Here is a 21,261-nt window from a genome sequence, read left to right on the forward strand (position 1 = left end):
TCAAAAGCATTCAATTAAATGTTAGATTCCACTACTGTTGTTACCACGCAGGTTCATTTGGCTGGATTTCCTCCTGTGCTGAGTTCTTGGGGCTCTAGGCATGGTAGTGAGGCCCAGGAAAGTGAGAATGGGGAGGTCACAGGACACGAGAACAGACAGCCTAGACATAGAGCCTGGGGCCTAGGATCATCCAGCACTTGCCCTGATTTCCTAAATAAGCTTAGAATAACCTGCCAGTCCCTGCAACAAACCATTTCTTGAGGTCTTTGCTGCCATATTGAGGCAGAGACCACTGAGCCAAACTTTTCGTGTCCCGCAACCCAGACCAGGAGGAGCCACCATGGAGGCCCTCAGAAAGAACACACCATTTAGGCTGGGGACAGGCAGCGTCACTTTTGGCCCAGTGGAAGTCCTCGAACACTCAGGTGACCTGGAAACAGCTTCATCGGGACAGATCTCATAGGCATCTCTCCCAAATTCTAGAAAAAGAAGACAGACTTGTTTCATGAAGAAGGCCACAGGAGTCCTTTATCTCGTGTTTGGGAAAATTCAGTGCCAAGCAGAGACACGCCCTGTCTGTGACTGGTAGATCCCGGCACACTGGGGAGGAATCTCGCCAATGCAATGCCAGCCCTTGTCCTCGTGATGTCTGCTGCTTCATTCAGATGCCATTAAATTGCCTCACTGCTGCCCTTTTTGCCCTATAAAAGGTCTGCCTGACTGCTGGTTGCTCAGATCACTGGCTTCTTCCAGTCTTGCTCCTGTCACCAAGAGGGTAAGTCTCTATGCCTGGGTAGCATGAAAGAGAGCCTTGGGGATATTGGCGTGGAGAACCAGGGCATGAGGTAGACACTGAGGACAGCCGCTGAAGGAGCCCGATGGCAACAGCTGGAGCACCGGCGGAGAGGAGAGGTGCGAGCTGAGCCATCAGGTCTGCAGGAGAGTAGGTTTTCAAAGGCCTAGGTCGCCGCCTTCTCTCTCTGAATGCAGTCGTGCAGCCCTCTCCTGGGTCCGTGAGTGAGGTACAGTGATAGTCTAGCTGATCCAAAAGGCAATTGGTGACACTTCCTCAGATTTGGCCCTGCCGGGCTCAGCTTGAGACTGGTATTGGCTCAGGTCTATCGACATGGATTTGCCAGCCCTGGGTGTGCCTGGCTGGGAAGGACGGAGGAAAGCCTGGTGGCAAGGTGGGAAACAATTTTCCAAGGAGAATTCACAAGGCAGACACTGAAGTGAGTAAGGAGAGGGGACGCTTAGAGGTTTGAGTAGAAACGCTGACATCACTCTTTCCAGCCCTTCATTTTTCATTGTGGAAACTGAAGCCCAGAGGTGAGCAGTGATTTGTCCAAAGCCACACAGCCAGGTAAAGGCGCAAGAGCTGAGCCTAGGATTCATGGCTCTGAGTCGATCTTCTTGTCAGGTGTACAGCTTCTGGCTGCCTAGGACCTTCTGGGAGGGCCCCTCTACGCAAAGGGAATGCTGACTGCATCCCTGGAAATCTTCCTAGTTCTGATGAAATCTTTCTTTTCAGATTTTGCAAAGCCACAGAAAGATGTGTGACCAGCAGAAACTGGTGCAGTTCCCTCCGTCCTGCGTGAAAGGTTCGGGATTGGGGCCTGTGGCAAGTGCCAACGTTACCGCTGTGAAATGCCCAGCTCCGTGCCCACCTCAAACCTTCGTGAAATACACAGCTCCTTGCCAGACGTATGTGACGTGCCCAGCTCCATGCCAAACGACCTACGTGAAATGCGCAGCTCCGTGCCCACCGCAAACCTGCGTGAAATGCCCAGCTCCGTGCCCACCGCAAACCTGCGTGAAATGCCCAGCTCCGTGCCCACCTCAAACCCTCGTGAAATGTGCAGCTCCGTGCCCAACGCAAACCCTCGTGAAATGTGCAGCTCCGTGCCCAACGCAAACCCTTGTGAAATGTGCCGCTCCGTGCCAGACGTATGTGAAGTGCCCAGCTCCGTGCCAGACGTCCTACGTGAAATGTGCCGCTCCGTGCCAGACGTATGTGAAGTGCCCAGCTCCGTGCCAGACCCCGATGTACTACGTCCAGTACCCTTCTTCGTACCAGACCTACTATGTTCAGGGTGCTGCAAGTGGCTCAGCCGGCCAGTGCTGTGTCCCTGATCCGTGCTCGGCTCCCTGTTCCACCAGCTATAGCTGCTTGGCTCCCCGGACCTTCGGGGTGAGTCCCCTGAGACGCTGGGTGCAGCGGCCCCAGAACTGCAACACAGGGTCATCCGGCTGCTGCGAGGACAGCGGGTGCTGCAGCTCTGGGGGCTGCTGTTCCGAGTGCTGCTGTTTGGGCATTATTCCCATGAGGTCCCGAGGCCCCGCGTGCTGTGACAACTGCTGCGAGGAGGAGGACGACTGCTGCTGTTAAACACAGAACAACTCTGCTGCCTCCCAAATGCACCGTCTGCTCCCCCTCCCAGAGCTTCGCAGGCCCCTGGCCCCCTCCCCTGTGTCCCAGTAATACGGCCCCTCATCGCTTCACCCCTGCGCCTTGCTTCTTTCTCAAGGCCACCTGCCAAAGTTAGCGCAACCCCCAAACTTTGGCAAGAATAAAGCTTCGAATGCAACTCAGTGACTTCTTGTCTGTTCATGCACTGCACGTTTATGCTTTTCCATCGGGAAACTCTTCTGCTTGCCTCTCTGACTCTTGCTTTTCAGCCACAGGAAAGATCGGGGTGGATATGACCAAGAAGATGGAGCTGGTGCAACCCCAGCCTGGGACCCCTGTGCGTTCATTCTAGAACACAGCCAATAAAGTCCCCTAAGCAGTTAGCAGGACCCGAGGCTGCAGATCTAGGGGTTGGGGGGTGGCTCTTGCCTTCCCTCTGCTGAGTCTGAGAAGAGGGTTTAGCCATGCCGAGGTCCTCATGGTAGCATGTTCCCGGCGTGTAAACTCAGAGTTCATCTTCCTGGAGGCGGAAGGGAGTGTGAGGTCTGATCTTCTCGGGAGGACCTCTGGACGATGGTCCTGCCCGCTGTACGGGTGGCTGGGCCCCGTGGTGGCTTACGGGTTACACTTTCTCATCGGACAGGCTTGCCCTCCTGAGACCATGGGGCAAAGGCCCAAGGGAAGAGGGTGGGGCTCCCTGAGGCAGGTAGACATTCCGCAGGTTGGCCCTGGCAGTGAGGGAGAGATCGCCAAGAGAACGGGGGCCTCAGGGGACAAAGTCACCCTTCTCCAGTAGCACATCCTTCTCCATTGTTTTGCTAACTCTGGAGGCTTGGGGCTGAATTTTTATAACCAGACTGTAAACACACGCATTCAAAATATAGCTAGACAACTGCTGGGCAAAGCCACCCTGCAAGACCTGGGGTGTGCACAGGAGACAAAACGTTTGGCAAATGCATAAAGGAGGGGTGAACAGGAGCGGGGAGTCTCGAGTTTGCTCCTCAGCCAGCTCTGTTGAGTCACCCTGGGGACACGCACAGAAACGCATCTCGACGGCCAGGCTGCCGTTGACGGTCTTTATCACCTGCTGCTCCACAAATCAGACTCCGTCCCTCCATCCAGTCCAGCCCCATCAACTTGCAGCCCAGTCACTGGGCCCCAACTCAGAGCTGGGGACAGCCTTTCCCAGAACCATGATTTCGTCTGTCGTATCAAATGATACCTGAGATGTAGGTATCTTGTTCTGCAATTAACATGCACCTATAACGGTTTTTATATTTATTTTTTGAAGTTAGATACGTAGCACAAGCTATTTAGAAATGTTAGTAGTACAGACATGCGTGGATAAACATGAAGTTTATCCAGCTCCAACAGTTTATCGGCGCCCAACTCCACACCTTTGTCCAGGGAGGACCGCACTGAGTTTGGACGGTATCCATCAGATCCTTGCCTAAGAATTGCTTATACATAAGCCAGACAGAGCGAAACAATCCCGGAAGAGGTCGAGTTTCTACAGAGAACGCATCCCAGAAGTCCAGCCCAGCACTGATGTATCAGAAAATATTGTGGGGAATCCAGTTCATAACATACTTCTAAATACCCCATTTTCTCTCGTCTTCAATTCTCCCAGAGCCCACAGCTGCTCAGGAGCCTTGCACGAAATGCCCCCAAATGCTGTCGAACATCCAGACACCGTGCCTTCTTTTACCTCTTTCTCCCCTGCCCCCTCCCCCACCTGACTCAGGTCCTGGTTGTGCAGCCTGAGTTTCTCCGACTCCTGTGCTCGTTCTGTCTACTCTTTACCAGAACCTGGGATTCTCCATTCCAGAGGGATTGATCCACAAAGGAGAACCTCTCTGCTTCCTCCAGCTATTATAACTCTCTCTCCAGCCCTCTGCACTGATCTTGTCTGAGGGTGTTAAGAGGGAAGGGATCGCACCGGCTCTAGGAGAGCAGCCTGAGACCAGGGCTCGAGAAGCCCTCATGAACTTGTCCAGTTTGGAAGGTCGAGAAGCAACTTTTATGTCTGACTTTCATTCATTCATGGAGTTTTGTTCCAGGCTCCATCTCTACTACATTGGAGTTTACAGCAGGGAGGGAGAATAAATGATCGAATAATCCAGTAAACAAATGTCAAGATGCATCTGCGACCAGAGCTCTGAAGGAGAGGTGCCAGGTGCCCTGATAACCCGTATGTGCAAATGTCACCTGGTCAGGGAGATCAGACAAGACTTCTCGGAGAAAGTACAGCTTGATGCCAAAGTTGAGCGCGAGTTCACTGTGGAGAAGTGGGGGGAACTTCTCCAGGCAGAAGCAGGAGCGGGGACAGGGTTCTGAGGGAGGAGCGAGCCTGACAGAGTTGGGAATGGATGGGAGAGAGTGAAAGATGAGGCAGAAGGAGCAGGAGGGCCGGCGGGTCCTGCTATGGATGGCGTTGGCACGGGTGTCCTCGCAGACAAAGGGAGCCCCTGCAAGGTGCCCAGGAGGCGGGTGAAACCTAGTAAAGTCTGCTTTTCTCTGCAGAAAGAAATTCCTATTTTTAGAGCATCTAAGGAATAATTGCCCAGTGGCCTTTGTTGACCTGGTTCTCTCCTCGCCCTGTCCTGTGCATTAGGTTGGTGCAAACGTAATTGTGGGTTTTGCAATTGTTAACCTCTTAAGCCGCAATTACGTTTGCACCAACCTGATAACTCCTTGTCTCTGGGTCTAGTTTACAGAGCTATGACGTGACAGCTTGGGCCGTACTCTGATTAGGGAGCCTTGAAGTGCCAACATCAGGTGACCTCTGCCGGCCAGGAGAGGCACCCTCACACTGCACAATTCTGACGCTCCAGTCTCTAAAATAATGGTAGAAAGTGGCCTGCCGAATACTCCGTTTCAGGTTAATCAAAAGTTCTACCAGTCTAGCCTGGCTTTCATAACTTAAAAAACGAATGCATCATTTCTTATGTAAAACAATCCACATTTCCTGACTCCTGGTCTCTCTACAGTATTTATAGAGAATTTACTATGAATGATTTAAAGAGAATGGCAAGTCTGGAACGTAGAACCCAACCCCTGGGAGGCTGAGATGCAGCTCCCCTGGGATCTAGTATGAGTCTGTTTCTGCACAATTGTTCTAGAATAGGAAAATCTACTGAGTGGAATCTGAACCCCACTTCCCAGTGTGGGATATTTTCCAATGATGTTTTCTCTGTCAGGAAAATAAATACCTATGTAAAAATTACTGACAAAGCAAGCTTAATGCATAGAGATACTGTGTTTCCCCAAAAATAAGACCTAGCCGGACAGTCAGCTCTAATGCGTCTTTTGGAGCAAAAATTAATATAAGACCTCTTATATTAATAAGACCTCTTATATTAATTTTTGCTCCAAAAGACGCATTAGAGCTGACTGTCCGGCTAGGTCTTATTTTTGGGGAAACACAGACTTCATAACATTTCTCAAAATTAATAAATAAAAATATAGTCATATACATCTAAATTTTTATATCTTATATAACACATATGTTGTCTATGAATGTATAGCCAATGTTATTAAACATCCATGAGAAAAATGACTCAGATCTATCCTTGACACCTACCAGGAAGGACAGAGGGAATTGCCCTTTATTTCTTGAGGGCCTACTATGTGCTGGGCACCGTGCTAGTCACTGTACATGTGACGCTTCTCATATCTGAGCAATGAGGTGACTTGTCTGAACTACCTGGCAGATACTGGGGGGAAAGAGGGTAACAGCCAGTGTTATGGTGAGATGGGGGGGCCAGGAAATGGACCGGAGTCAGACAGGGCCATTTCCTGACCCTATGACTTCAGACAAGTTGCATGATCTCTCCACTCAGAGGGATCGTGTCTACTAAAACTGCCTGTACCTAGCACATAGTAGGTCCACAATATGGTAGGCCACTTTCCTGTTCCTGGTTGGAGGGGTTTTGTCAGTAAATCTGAAAGGCAACTTAGAGAGTAAGAGAGTGACAATCGTATCAGATGAAAAGTATTACGGGATTCTCGTGGCTTGGAATTTTATAGTTCTAACATACAAGGCCATGAAAGGAGGTTTTCCTTATGGATACAATGATGAAAATGTGTAACTTGATATTACAAATTAGTGTTGTCCCCGAGCTTCTCCCACCTGTGCTCGTATCCCAGCTCTGCCACAATCCTTTCTGTAACAGTGAATAAACCACCTCTTTGAGCCTCAGTTTCCTCCTCTATAAAATGAAGACAGGGGGTGAGAGCACGACTAAGGACCTTTTCTGTCTCTGACAGTCTGGACTTGCAATACATTGAATCTTCCTCAAAGTTCTTTCCAAGAAACCGAACACGAGATAGTGGTATGGTATGATGGATAACCAGTCACAATGCTTTTTCAGGTCTAGGGAGTAGGGCAACCAGGTAAGATGACAGCCTCTCTCCTGGACTCAGGGCTTGACAAGGAGGGAATATAGGCCAGGTCCTCACACCGAAGGTGGCTGGGAAAATGTCACAATCAGATGTCATTCCTTGTCATTGGTGTCAGCCTCTCCACCCAGCTGATGGTTGTTGATGACTTGATTCTCAAGGCCGCTGTGAGACAGGTGGGTGTTGGAGTGGGCTGGCCACGGAGGCAAGAGGGGGCGGAGTAGTATGTACAGCACCAAATGGATGAGAAAGACCGACACTGATTAATATTCTGAGAGACGCGCGTGGCCGGCCCTCGTGTTCAACTCACAGCGACATTCTGCTGGGACGCCATCTTAACCTACTGGACCAGGCGCCCTGTAGAAACTAGGAACTATTAAAAGAACTCTTCTCTTTTCATTGTGAGTTTAGCAAATAAACACGTTTGTGGAGGACATGAATCCTTATCACTCTAAGAAATAATGGCAACTATCCAGGTTACTATATATTCATTTTACGTCGTGTGCGCCTTGGTTGAGTCCATATGGGCTATTCAACCACCATTGACACCAATCCTATTGCGATTTTCATTCATTATAATTCTCATAAAGAGAAGTCTAATGGGTTTAGCCCATAAGAATAATTTCCTTCTCTGAATGCCCACAGCACTAAGAATCATTAATTCAATTAGAGAATAATATGTGGTCCTTTAGTTTCCCATTACATGCAAAGAATCGTAGCTCCCTTAATTATAATTACCCCACGTCACCACCTCTTCCCCGTTATTTTCATATTATTATTCAGCTAATTACATAGAAGGAGTCCGGAGACCTCTTACTTTGCACATCTCTATGTCTCCCTCTTAACACCTTGTGGCTCTCAGTAGAGGTCTCTACATCTCTGCGTCCACCCTTCACATCTCCGCCTCTGCTCACCTGCGCTGCTCAGACTCTGCCTTCAGAGATTCACACCTTGGATTCACCGAGAATAAGCTTGCCTCTGGCAGTCTCTGTCTGCCCCATGGTACAGTGAGAGGAGAGCTTGCTTGTTGTTAGTTGGTCATTTTTTATAAGACTATCTTGGAAGATAAGGGTGGTTTGCAAGTCTCCCTGTTACCTAGTTCAATACTGTGTACACAGAACGGGTTTAGGAACTGGTATCGAATGAGACACACCTACCCCTCATTCTTCATCTTTATCTCCAGGAGTCTCCACCTGTTGGCCTCAGTGGAGTCCAACAAGGAAAATAGGACAACAAAACTTCCGGAATATCAGTTCCACTCTGCGACAAGAAAATCATGCTAGGCAGAATAACGCCTATTAAGATACCAAAACATGTGACATAATCGTAGGAGTAGTCATTGGGGAAGTAGCTACCCCTCCGTGACGTCCAGCTACCCAGGTGCTACTATGTCCAGTGCCTCGTAGGCAATGTCTCATTTTTTTGCTTACAAATAAGAAGTACTGCCATCACTGTTTTGCAGACAATGAAGTTATGGCTCAGAAAATACAACTTGCTTAAGATGGCACAGCTTACCCACAGAATAGTAGAGATGCCATCTTACGTCTCTTTGACTCCAAAACTTCTTTTCAGCGAATACTCTGAAACATCTCCTATTCATCTTTAGTCAGTGCCCTCTTTTCTCTCAGTCCTTTGTTCCTCCAATGTCAGCTCTAGCCTATCTTGACAGGAGGTACGATGAGGGTCAGTGTCATCACCACTTTCATTCATTATCATTGGCTTCTGAACAAACCATTTTTAACGCGAATCCAAGTCTCCCCTCTTGGAGCTGCTAGAGCTCTTTGAATCAACACACCACACGTCTCATAGCCAATTTGGCATCATGACCTTATTTCGACTGCAAGGGATTAAAACAGTGGCATCTTCATTCTATTTGTTTCCTACTTCGTTCCTCATGGATTTCTTACACTTCCTGAAAAAGTGATCTCTGCCTTTTCTATACTACTCCTTTCCAAAGTTATTATAAGTTATTTCAGCCCTCCCCATTAAAACGACTATTTCCAAAGTCACCAATGCTTTTAAACTTGCCCAACCTAATGGAAGCCATCTATACCGTTTGACAATATGGGCACCTTTTTCTTTTTTGAAATTCCATGTCCACGGGTTCCTCGTGATGTTTCAAGCTAGGTATCTCAACGTTCTTTCTTAGACTCCGACATGTTTCCATCTCCGTTGCTTACCGATGAAAAGTTGGAATCGCCCCACGATTCTGGGCCCAGTTCTGTCTTCCACTGTGTGTCTCTGTTTCTCAGCGTGGTCTCTCCTGTAGCCACCCTTCTCCACTTGCTCATCTTCAATTGGTTATTTAATTACCCAGGAATCAACCCGGTGTGTGTTAGGTGGCGCCCTTCCATGTATGACTCAAACCCTGGCAAACCTCATCCGAGGATTTCTCTAGTCTCTAAAAACATGCCCCAACTTCGATGTGAGCTCATTAAAATTAGTGATAATTCCTTATTCACAGCAGTCTGACCCTGTGTTTGCTGATTAGCAGATGTTTAAATAATGTCAACGTAAAGACATCCACGTGCGTCTATTTTATTTCTCTTCTCTGTAAGTAGCTCCCTGTAGAGTATGACAGCTCAGTCACACAGCTGTTCTAATTCATAGGCTCTTCCAGTCCTCACCTTCAACCTTAAGCAAAACATCTGCTGGGAGGTCCAAGCTCCTTCACATCTCCAGTTCCCTGTTCTCTCTGATGGGGGGACAGTCCCCCTGTGGGTCACATTCCTCAAAGCCTTCCCTGCCCCCTGTAGATTTTTCCAGGTCCATATTCTGCCCACCTGATCTCATTCCCTTAGAACTGGGCTCTCAAGTAATAGCTTCTAGGAACTAACACCCAGTCGTAGTGGAAGGGGTTTTGGAAGCCAGCAGGCTGACGTGCACCTGCCCAAGTTTGCCTCCATGTCTCAAAAGTGTCTCATCTGCCTTCCTCTTTCCTGGTGTTGCATCTTCATCCTAAGTTTATTGTGCCAGACACTGGACCACACAGGCCATCCGGAGATGTAGGGACCATGTACAGCTTTCACAGCGTTCCGAGGGTAGCCAGACACATAGAAAAACCACGAGACTGCACTGAGGGCAGAGCTATGAGCAACGGGAACGAAAGGTCAAGCTCACGTGGCACATCACACACAGTCCATCGCTCACCAAGTCACCCTCCAAGACCGTCAGCCCCTAAAAGCAACCTGCATCATCTTTGTGTCACTACGACCTTGCAAAATTCTGGGCTCAAGAGTTCATGAAAGAGTGAATGCATGCAGGTGGAATGGCTGGCCGGCTGCGGGCCTGGGCAGCGGACACCGGGGCAGGTTCTTCCTTCTGGCATTCCGCGTGGCCCTGAGCAGGGACATCCTGGAGCCCTGGGGCTTGAGTGTGAGGACACTCACCTCATCCCAGGTTGGGAAAGCCCCTGCTCTGCATGCACTGGCCGTGTCTCACTGCCGGGAGGCACCAGGTCCAGGATAAAAGGGTTCCAGCCCTGGGCTGCTCAGTCCCCAGCCCTGACAGCGACGGCTCCTGCCTGCTCCTCTGACCAGGTGAGGGCTTGCAAAGGAGGCCGGGCAGGGACTGTGGGGGGCGGGGGGCGCAGAGAAGGAAGGGGCTGAGGAGGGAGTCCCTGGCCCTGGCGGGTGAGGGATGGGAAGCATCCTGCTGCTTGCAGAGCTTTTCGGTCTCAGTGTCATCACCTTCTAATCTATTCTTTGGAAACCGGAGGTTCTTGGGTATGTCCTGTCCTTCTGATGTCCTTGAGAGTATGGGCCAGAAAATCAGTGCATTGTTTTGTGTCCTTTGGGGACAAGAAGGCTTCTGGGGGCTGACTTTGGAGCCCGTGTAGGGAGATGGTGAATGCACATAACGGAAGCAAAGCAGACGAGGAGAGGGGATACTGGTTACGGTTTGTTTTCGAGGAAATGAAGGCTCCTGTGGAAGCCAGAGGAAAGGAAACAACATGAAGGAATCCCAGAGACTGTGCTCATTTCTTTTGTTTGTTTCTCTCAGGTTGACTGAACTTCCGCCGACATGTCCTGCCAGCAGAACCAGCAGCAGTGCCAGCCCCCTCCCAAGTGTCCTCCCAAGTGTCCTCCGTGCCCCGCCCCGAAATGCCCCCCAAAGTGCCCTCCCCAGTGCCCAGCCCCTTTTCCCCCTCCAGTCTCCTCCTGCTGTGGCCCCAGCCCTGGGGGCTGCTGTAGCTCTGGGGGCTGCTGTGGCTCCAGCTCTGGGGGTGGCGGCTGCTGCCTAAGCCACCACCACAGGCCCCGTCTCTTCCACCGGCGCCGGCACCAGAGCCCCGAATGCTGTGACTCTGAGCCCTCGGGGGGCTCCGGCTGCTGCCACGGCTCTGGGGGCCGCTGCTGAGCTGGGTCTTGCCCACCTAGGAGCAGCAATGGAAGGACCCAAGGGTCACGGACCGGGCCGCTGAACTTCCCCTCACACTCTTTCTTCTGCTCTGGCGTTTGAGGGCCTTGAAGGCTTCCCCCAGGGCTCCCCGCCACCTCCCTGACCCCTCAGCCTGCTCACCCCTCTGTGGACCCATCAGGCCCTAAATCCCAATGTGGGAAAAATAAAGTCTCTTCTTCCAGCAGCCCTCCTCCTTGTCTGTGATGTGTTGTACGCAGCACCCCTCCCTGTGGGTCAGTGCTTCTCTGGGCAGCGTCGCCCAGTTCAGGTTCCAAACACACCAGGGAGTGCACTGCCCTGTTCAGACAACCCCCCGGACAGACACCCAGAGCAAGTTCGGTGACCTTGTCCTCTAATCTGGGAAAGGGACTGTGTCCCCTCTGGTCAGTCGCTGGGTTGGGGACTGCAAATGTCGCACGTGTACAGAGGCAGTGGCTCTCCTGCTCACTTATGTTCATTTGAAGAAGGGTCCTAATATGGATCGCGTTTTCATAACATCTCTGGTGAGTAAGCAAGAAAAACACAACCAACCGCCAGAGACGTGAATGTACAGAGATTTGAAGAGGCCGCGTGGGAATCTGTCCGAGAGCTGAGACCAGAGCGTGAAGCCCCAGCCTCTTACTCTTTTCATTAGTTCTCAAGTCACATGACCAGGCTTATACTCTCCAACTAATGGGGCTCATTGCAAACTGCTTCAGAAACGATGACTTGTCCATTAGGTGAGCGTCCTGATGTAACAAAAGCAGCTGTAATGCTAAGCAATAGCCATAATATAATGACGACAATGATACTTGCCCTGACTGAGGGTCCGTGGCTTAGCCTTTATAACAACTTACGAAGCTAATATTGTTTACATTTCATATGCGGTGAAACTAACCAAGGCTCTGAGAGTGAACAGCCTGCCCTGGCAGCAGCCGGCAAGAGGGAGAGTGACAGATAAGACCAGGCCTGTGTGTCCCCAAAGACCTTGCCATGCCCTGGGCACTCAGCCTCCGAACTGTGGGCTCTAATTCTCGAGATTAAATAAGATACAGCGTTGATGGTGTCTGCTGGTGCACGACTCCTGTATAGGGCCACCAACCCATTTCCTGGGTTAAGACAAACAGGGTCCACACCATGACCCTGCCTCTGCTCCAGCTCCCCAACTCCATCCTTCACGGCGCACCCAGAGTCTGATCCTGTCACACGTCTGCTCAAAATACCTGCCAGCCACCTCAGGATATAGACCAGGTGGCCCGTCTTCCTGCTTCCCCGGCTGCTTTCAGTTCTATGAGTGCACGGTATAACCTCCCGTCCCCCGAGCTGTCCCTTTGCACGTGCTGTTCCCTCGTCCCACGATGACCTTCCCACTCCTGTACTCATACTTATCCCCAGGTCTCAGCCCCAGATCTGTCTCTTCAGGAAAGCCTTTTCCAGTCTCCCTGGCCAGGTCAGCTCCCCCATGGGAGGCACCCCTAGGCAGCTCACATTGCTCGGTGGAGCCCTCCTGCCAAGTGCTAAGCAGCGGTGTCATTGGCTTTGATTAATGTCTGTCTTCTTCACTCGACCAAAGATTAAGAACAGGGGCTGCATTTGTTTGGTTATCTTCTCATTGTATCCCCAGGATGCAGCATAATGCTTTATGCACCGTAAATACCCAATAGCGAATGAATGAATGAACGAGTCAGCATCACCAGTTATCGCCATCATTCCTTCAATCTGTATTAGTATAGAAATATCTTTTTTAATTGCTCCATCCCCATGAGGCAGACGTATACTACAATATATTTGTCGTCTCCCTGCAATTGAAATTCAAGTGGGCATCCTATATTTTTACTTGCTAAACCTGGTAACTCTACCCCACACACTTGCTGTTTTGTGTGCTCTGGACCCCCCGGTTTCATGTGTGGAGGCTCATGGTCCCACTCCCACATTGGTTCGTGTGTGTGGCTTTTTCTCCCAAGTGAGAAGGCAAAGCCTGCGGAAGGCTGTGCCTCCTGATTCTTCTTTCTTTGGGTGCCTCTTTGTGTGCCCCCACTCAGTGGGTACCTCTACCAGCCCTGCCCAAGCATGACAGATGTCTGCTGATCTAAGTTTTCCTTGTTAGACGGAAGCCCCCCGAGGGTAGAGGCTGTGAGTACCTGTAGGTGCTCAGGGAGTGTTTGCTGAGTGAATGCATGATGACTGTTCTAATCCCCTTCTAGGAATAGGTGATCTGTGAATACTTGTTGAGTGAACTGGATTTAATAAGCTCCACTTCATGAACTAAGACCTTATCCATTTAACATAGAGCGCTTGAGAGAATGACTATTAACAGAGGAAGCATAAAAACATCCCCAAGAGGAATAATGTGTGTGAGATATATATATATATATATATATATATATATATATATATATATATATATATATATATATATCTCCCCATCTATCTATACCTTTTCCTAAAATGAATGACCTGTCTCTGGAGATAACCACTGCCTTTAGCACCTCTATCTATCTATCTATCTATCTATCTATCTATCTATCTATCTATCTACCTACCTGTCTGTCTGTCTATCTATCTATCTATCTATCTATCTATCTATCTACCTACCTGTCTGTCTGTCTATCTATCTATCTATCTATCTATCTATCTATCTATCTATCTATCTATCTATCTATCTATCTATCTAATCTTTTATCTATCTAAACCTTCTGTTTCTTTGCTACTGCATGGGGCTTCAATACGGCCTTTCCATTATCATATATCCATTTATTATATTTCAATAGATAATGAAACAAACTGACCCATAAAACGCAGTGTAAGATATACAAATGCTAGACTTCCATGTGCCCGCGCATGGCTGTGTGTGTGTTTACATGCATGAAAACGAAATCATGTAATCACCAAGATGACGTAAACGCTATGCTCTGGCCCAGTGCCCATTTCTGGGATACAACGATTTGGACACTGTGACTTCTTTTCCTTGAGGAGCTCCTAGGTCACGTGGCAGACAGGAATGTAAATAATCAGAGAACACATTACAACTCCCATGACAGGGTGTGTCGAAAACACAGCCAGCGCGTGGAGTGAGTCATGGTTTTGGGGAGTCAGGGAACATTACAAAAGAAATCACATTGGAGTTGCCTCAAATGATGAACAATAGTTCCACCCGTGGAAAAGCGATGAAAGGCCACTCCAGAAAGAGGAGACATTTACAAGGGTCTGCCATTTTGAATATCAAGACCTGGGTGGACAGTGAAAACCACTCTGTCTGGCTTCATTTGATGTTGTGTGGGGTCTAGAAGACTGGGGCCAGCTTTTGAGGGGGGAGGGGGTTTGAAGATACCTCTTGTGGCTATTTTGGAAGTTACATGGAAGAAGGAAAGACAAGCGGCAGAGAAAACAGTGAGGAGACTATTGCACCAGTCCAGGCAGACAAGATATGGCAGGGGTAATGGGGGTGGGCAGTATGGAATATGATTGAGAGCGATTATAAAGTGGAGCGAACATTGTGTGGGATTATATATCGGACTAAGGTAGAAGGAGGATCAAGGGTGATTCCCAGGTTTCTAGATTAAGAAATGGTATGCATGGGCCATTCTCTGAAATGGGACCTTGGGAGGAGGCTTTATAAAGGGGGATAATGAGTTATTTTTTTGCCACATTGAATTGATTAAGCACAGAAGCAAAAAGCCTTAAACAATGTAGCTCAGAAGGCCACACTGAATCTTACCTAAAGGAACAATTTAGTTTGAAGACATGTCCAAATAAGGAATGCCCTTTGTAAGTTTTAAACCTCACTGGAGAAAGAAAACAATACACTGCGTTTATCCCTGCCTTTAGATAATCTCAGCACTAATTCCATCTTCAACCAAGGACCACTTTCCAATTTAGGACCATTCACATCAAAAAAGGAAGAATATCGGGAGTAAGATGCTGCGTTACTTTTGGCTTAGTGACAAGGCTCTAAAGTCACATTGTTGAAAACTGTAATACCTAGCCTCATTGTCTTGTGCGATCTTTTCTTCTCCCACCCCCGTTCCACTTCTCTATATAAGAAGAAAGAAGCAGGAAGTAACAAGCGTTGCAGCTCTCTCTGGTCTCTGGATTGAACAATATCAACTCATTCTCCAGTGGTTTAAGACGTGTGTGAACCAAGCCCAACTTCTGCCATCCTTCCACTCATCTCTCCATCCTTTAATCAACAGACTCATATGAAGTCAGGAATCTAGAGATACCAAGATAAATAAGATAGAGAGTCCTCCTTCAAGAAGTTCACATGCTATCAAGAGATGAGTAGGAGAGATATTGCCATTAGGATTTAATAATTTGCATTCTGGTGAGGCCAGCTGATCTACGTTCGGAGCTCTCCCAGCTCGCTGCTTTCATGACTACCTTCTAAGCCAACACCAAGCCCCTAGGCTATCCAGGTTCAGAGCACCTTGGCAAATCGTGTGATCAGAAAAACAACTTCGTTGCTGTAGTGGAAGGAGTTCTCCTCTGGAACTAGAGCTACCTGGGATCTGAGACCTCCAAGGCAGTCGTTAGCTTTTGGTCTCCAGAAGGTTTGTCTCTCTCTGGGCTTCAGAGTCCTCGTCTATTGAGTGACAGAGTGGGACCAGATAATCCCTGGGGGTCCTTGTTGAGCCGACATTCTGCAAGTCTCTGGGGCTACTCAAGTTTGAAATGGTATCTGGAGCCCCGTTGGGAATGAGTGATGGAATCCAGAATTCAGACTCTAAAGTGAGGTTGATCTGGACAGACTTCCCCATGGGAGGGATTTCATAGGTTCATGGACCCCAAAGCACTCTCAGACCCATTATCTGATTTTAGCTACACTGAGAACCTGGCGGAGTATTTTCATTCCCATCTTCCTATGAGGAGACGAAAGCCCAGAGTGCTAAATGGTTAACTAAATGCTAAGTACTTTAGATTTGGTATCTCATTGAATTCATGCAATGATCCTATGACTTTTCTACTTCTTCTTCTTTCTTCTTCCTCCTCCTCTTCTTCCTCCTCCTTCCTTTCCTTCTTTCTGTTTTATAGATAAGGAATCTGAGCTCTTGGAGATTAAGTCACTTTCACCTCACTAGAAAGTACTGGGGTTCAGATTCAACCCAGATCTGTCTAAATCTACAGTTTCTACTCACAACCTGGGTCAGAATCTTCAGTGCCTCCAGGGACTGGACAGCTTCAAATGCGAGTGAAATGATCTAGGTGGAAGGATTATTTCACTTCCCTTTTCATTTCACCAAAGGAAAACAAGAACCCAGGTAAAATAATAAAAGGAAGCTTATCTTTTGCATTGCATTGTGTGTACAGTAAAGAATGACGGAGAACCATAGAACATAAAAATATATGCTCTGTCTAAGAGGGGCAGGTGTGTCAATCAGGTAGGCTGACCTATGCCAGGTCTCTGGATCTCACCGTGTTTCCCCAGAAATAAGACCCAGCCAGACCATCAGCTCTAAGGCGACTTTTGGAGCAAACATTAATATAAGACCTGGTCTTATTTTACTATAAGATTGGGTCTTTATAATACAACATGATATGATATAATATAAAAATATAATATAATACCAAGTCTTATGTTACTTTTTGCTCCAAAAGAGCAAACTGTCCAGCTAGGTCTTATTTTCGGGGAAACGGGGTAGAAGAAAGCTAGATCTCTGTAATCTTAAGAAGAATCTCTTTCTCAGTATTAACGATTACCTACAAAATGACACAAGTAATAATGATGTAGGTACAAGATAAGACACGATCCCATCTTGACCGTATCTGGCTCACAGGATGCCAGTTCGTTATCTCTGTCCTGCCCATGGGGCTGTCTTAAAGGATGACTCGCTGGCTGCACCTGCCGTGAAGCCTTCAGGTTGCCCCCTGCAGGACTGGGATGCTGCTGGCAGCCGTCCATCCAGCTGCACCTGCTGCTTGGTCCAGTTACAATGAGTGGACGCTGGATATTCTGAATGTCATCTTTGACTGGATGCCTTTATATAAAATAATTGCCCTGACCCTCACGATAACTCGGCAAAGGAGATTTAATTACCTCCATTTTGCTGATGAGTAAATTAATCCTTCGATCCGCTCTAGAGATCACACAGCTGTAGGTAGCCAACCTGGAATGTTAGACTCAGCTCTGACCCAAGAGTCCCTTCATTCTGTAGAGTTACCCCTGTCTTGGAGGTGATTTTAACGGCTTCCAGATGGGGAACTTTCCCATTTTTCTATCTACCTGGTGAGAATCTCAGACAAGGAAGAAGGTAGGGGCCTGGAATTACCTTCCAGGAGAAAAGATGACTTTGTCACCACTCGTCAACCCCACCACCAGATCTTCTAAGTGTGGAGAAGAAACCGACAGGGTGCAAAAGGAGGAAGACACAGAATCTGCTCCTTGCAGATTGCTTTGCAAAAGCTTTGGCACTGAGGTGAGACACTCCCATACTCCGTAGGTGACTGCAAAGACAAGTACACAGGGAGGGGACAGGATGCTGGAATGCCAGCCTAGCTGATGAGACGGGCAGATGCCAAACTGTTGTCTCATGGCCTAAGCCAGACCCAAACCCTTCATATAAAAACAGCCCTCTGTCCAGATGCCTCAGCCTAGATGACTGCTTGTCTCGAACAAGGTGAGTCTGGGAGCTGGGTCCTGGGATTGGAGTGGAGCTGATGCTTAGCGGGGGCTTAGAATCATGGGGGTGAGGTACTGTGAGGGGAAAGATGGGAGCCAGAGGAGAAAAGTCTGGTGGACTTTTCGGGGACATGAGACAAGCATCTGTGGAGTCTGTGAAGAACTGAGGTACCAAAATCAGTGTGTTGGCCTGCGACAGCCCCTGCCTCTTCCTCAAGGACCATTTTTCCTCATCAGCACCTCCCTCCCTGGAAAGACGCCTTAGTAATTTACACCGTGTGAACAGAGTTGGGCGGAGGAGGGTTCCGATCCCCAAGGGCATATGCATTTAGATATTTTCTCTAAGTGGAGACCGGAAGGCTTTGCCTTTCAGGAGATGCAGTTTCAGAATTTCAGGAGCTTTATCGAGAAGTGTTTTGTTGGATGAGCTGAGCTGAGCAGCAAATCAGCCCCCTCGCTGTGCTGGTCACTCAGCTGCCTGGACATGAGCAGGCGGATGTGGGGAGGGCCGGTCATGGTGCGGGGAGCCCTCTGTGTCTCCTTGATGGGGTGTGGTGTCGGAGAGTGTACCCGCACCTCCCACGTCACATTTGTAATGCTCCTGCGGCACAGGCTTGACGGCTGGCTGAATACCAGTCACGCAACTAGGGCGCTGGCACTTTCTGGGTTATCCCCTCTTTCTGGGTGGACTTGGTTAGTCCACCCTGCCTCCCAGAGGCCCTGGAGAGAAAACCTTTCTGAAGCTCGAGGTGATGAAGGAGCAAGTTGCTGTGTGGGTCCTGAGACTTTCCAAGGCTGGTGTTCTGTATGTGCGTGTTTTGCATACGTCCACGAGAGCCTGTTTAAACAAATTCACCTAAAGTGATGGCACGTGGAGAAGCCAGCATCTTATGCTGGGCTTGAGCTGCCCGGTAAAGAACTGATTGGATCCTTTACTTTCCAGTGGATGCTTTGAGTGCAGATGGTGCCTGAGTGCTTGTGCCCATATGTGCAGTTTTACATGTTTGCACACACGTGTGTTGCCAGTAAATGTGGGTGTGGAGGCCCCCCTTTGGGCTACAGTCTTGGGAGCAGGGTTTCCTCTCCTTCTGTAGCGCACCCTCCCACCACTGAGGACCACCCCCCACCTTCCCCCCCACCCCCAGTGATGGGAATTGTCTTGTCATCAGCGCCCTCATACGCGTGCTGGATACGCGTGTGCCCACCCTCTAGGAGAGACTAGACACTTGCAGCCCTGGCTGTGCCGTGGACACGACCTCAGATCAGGACCTCAGTCGGGTCGTTTGGCAGATCCAAGGCAGGTCTCCTGGGCAATGATGACTAATCTTGGGTCCAGCTAACTCAGTAAGGACTCTCGGGTGGAGGTCGAGGGCGGGGGAGGAAAGGGCAGGGAAGAAGCAGGGTGTCTTCCGCTTGATCCCAGCCCCTCCTGCCCAATTCCCACCCTCCTAACCCTGATTTTCCGCCCTCAGGTCGTGCTCACCCATCTGCATCGGAACCATGTGTGACCAGCAGTACATTCAGTATTGCCCGCCGCCCCCGTGCTGTGTGAAGGGTTCTTCCTTCTACCCCTCTCCATCTGCCTGTGCAGGGAGCCCGGTGGTGGTCCAAGCCCCTGGTGAGATGCAAATTGTGGAGTGCCCTGCACCGTGCCCAGTTCAATTCTCCCAGGTGACGTGCCAGGCTCCCTGCCAGTCTCAGACCATGGCAGTGAAATGCCAGGCCTCATCCAAGTCTAAAACCACCAAGGTGAAGTGCCAGGCTCCGTGCCAATCCCAGACCATGCCGGTGATGAGCCAGCCTCTGTGCCAGGCTCCATGCCAGGTTCTGTGCCAGGCTCCGTGCCAGTCGGAGGTTTGCTACGTGCAGTGTGCAGCCCCCGGCCCTGTTCAGACGTGTTATGTAGACTGTGCTCCCATGTGTTATACAGAAACTTACTATGTGGAACACCCAGCCCAGACCTACGTACCCTGTCCAGCCCCTCAACCCCGCCAGACTTATGTAGTACGTTCCCCAGCTTGCCAGACTCAGCAAGGATTCTCCACTCAGTGCCAATATCAGGGCTCCTTCAGCGGCGGTGCCCCCCAGCGTCAGTCCCGGGCTCCCTTTAGGACTCAGGCACCCCCGTGCCAGTCCCAGGGCTCTTACGGGAGCTTCTCCACGCAGCAGCGCCACTCTCAGAGCACCAGCAGATGTCCCCCTCCTCGCCAGCTGCAGCCTGCCTACCACAGCTGTTCCCCACCGCGGCGCCCTGAGCCCCGCTACAGCAGCTGCCAGCCGCCCAGAAGCTCTTCTGGCTGCTCGCACTATTGCACCCCGCCCCGCCGCTCCGAACCCATCTATCACAGCGGCTGTTCTAGGGCCCCCGGTTCAAGCTGCTCTCAGAGAAGTGGACCTAAGTGTCGAATCGAGATTTCCTCGCCCTGCTGCCCCAAGCAGGTCCCTCCGCAGAGGTGTCCGGTTCAGATTCCTCCCATCAGACGCCGCTTCGAGAGCTGTGCTCCACGATCCCCCTGTGGTGCCTCCTGCCCGGACCTGAGGCCATGTGGAGACCCATGTCCACCCCGGCGATTTGGTCAGTGTCCAGAGCCGTCACTGCCACGATATCCACTTCCTGCCCCACGTCCGTGTCCACGCCCAGAACGATGCCCGAGCCCAGAGCCCCGCCGGTGTCCTCCACCGCGGCAACTTTCGGAACCGAGTCCAGCCCCGCGTCCTTGCCCAGCGCAGCGTGAGTCGAAGGAGCCACGTCCACAACCGCAGCCCCGTGAGCGCCCAGAGCCGCGTCAGAATCCAGAGCCAATTCCCCTCCCAGCCCCCTGCCTAAGCCCGGAGCCCCCTGTGCAGCCTCGGCGCTGTCCCAGCCCGTGCTCAGGCCCAAACCCGATTCCAAGCTCAGGAGACCTAGGCTGTCAGGAGTCGCGTCCATACCACCTGGACACGGAGGCCCCCAGCTGTGGCCCAGCCGGTTATGACCAGTGCGGCGGGAACGGTGCTAGCTTCGCACCTTGTGATGTGTTTCCAGAGCCACAGGGTCTGGGAGGTTATGGAGCTAAAGGAGGCACCAGTGTTGGAGGGAAAGGTGGAGCCTATGCTGGGAGAAAGAGTGCCTATTTTTAAAAGAAGCCTGTCTGAAGCCTCCTGCCCTGAAAATGTCATGCCTGCATCCTGCCCTGAAAATGCCCTTGCTTTCCCGGCAGCCACCATTTCTGGGTTCTTGTTTGCATCTCTCCAAGGATGTTGAGCAGAGGTGATGTCCAAACTCCTTTGCCTGTCGTCAGGGGCCCCACACCTGGGTCTCAGACACCTCTCCCGCCTCTCGTCTGACTCCTCCCATGCACACGTCCTCAGTTCTAGCCAGACCAGTCAGGCCACCAGGGCACAGCTTGGGTGTTCCCTAGGACATACCTTAGAGGTCCCTGCCTCCCAGCCTCCGTTCTCTCCACCCCCATTC

The 21,261-nt window shown here is 50.2% G+C and overlaps 3 protein-coding genes across 3 annotated transcripts; all 3 read left to right on the forward strand.

Moving 5' to 3' along the window:
- The first annotated feature begins 721 nt into the window (after positions 1 to 721).
- On the forward strand, positions 722 to 2,547 carry C22H1orf68 (chromosome 22 C1orf68 homolog). Its single transcript, XM_033093605.1, has 2 exons — positions 722 to 775; positions 1,532 to 2,547. Exon 2 carries the CDS (start codon positions 1,553 to 1,555, stop codon positions 2,387 to 2,389), a length of 837 nt encoding a protein of 278 aa, XP_032949496.1. The 5' UTR covers positions 722 to 775; positions 1,532 to 1,552; the 3' UTR covers positions 2,390 to 2,547.
- Positions 2,548 to 10,834: 8,287 nt separating this feature from the next.
- Positions 10,835 to 11,234, forward strand: LOC117014283 (late cornified envelope protein 2A-like). The gene has a single exon (XM_033091979.1). The coding sequence runs from the start codon at positions 10,835 to 10,837 to the stop codon at positions 11,168 to 11,170; it is 336 nt and encodes a 111-aa protein (XP_032947870.1). The 3' UTR covers positions 11,171 to 11,234.
- Positions 11,235 to 17,790: 6,556 nt separating this feature from the next.
- On the forward strand, positions 17,791 to 21,046 carry KPRP (keratinocyte proline rich protein). The gene is made up of 2 exons (XM_033093140.1): positions 17,791 to 17,805; positions 19,280 to 21,046. Exon 2 carries the CDS (start codon positions 19,308 to 19,310, stop codon positions 20,925 to 20,927), a length of 1,620 nt encoding a protein of 539 aa, XP_032949031.1. The 5' UTR covers positions 17,791 to 17,805; positions 19,280 to 19,307; the 3' UTR covers positions 20,928 to 21,046.
- The last annotated feature ends 215 nt before the right edge of the window (positions 21,047 to 21,261 follow it).

Source organism: Rhinolophus ferrumequinum, chromosome 22, assembly GCF_004115265.2.
Source record: "Rhinolophus ferrumequinum isolate MPI-CBG mRhiFer1 chromosome 22, mRhiFer1_v1.p, whole genome shotgun sequence".
Classification (NCBI taxonomy): Eukaryota; Metazoa; Chordata; class Mammalia; order Chiroptera; family Rhinolophidae; genus Rhinolophus; species Rhinolophus ferrumequinum.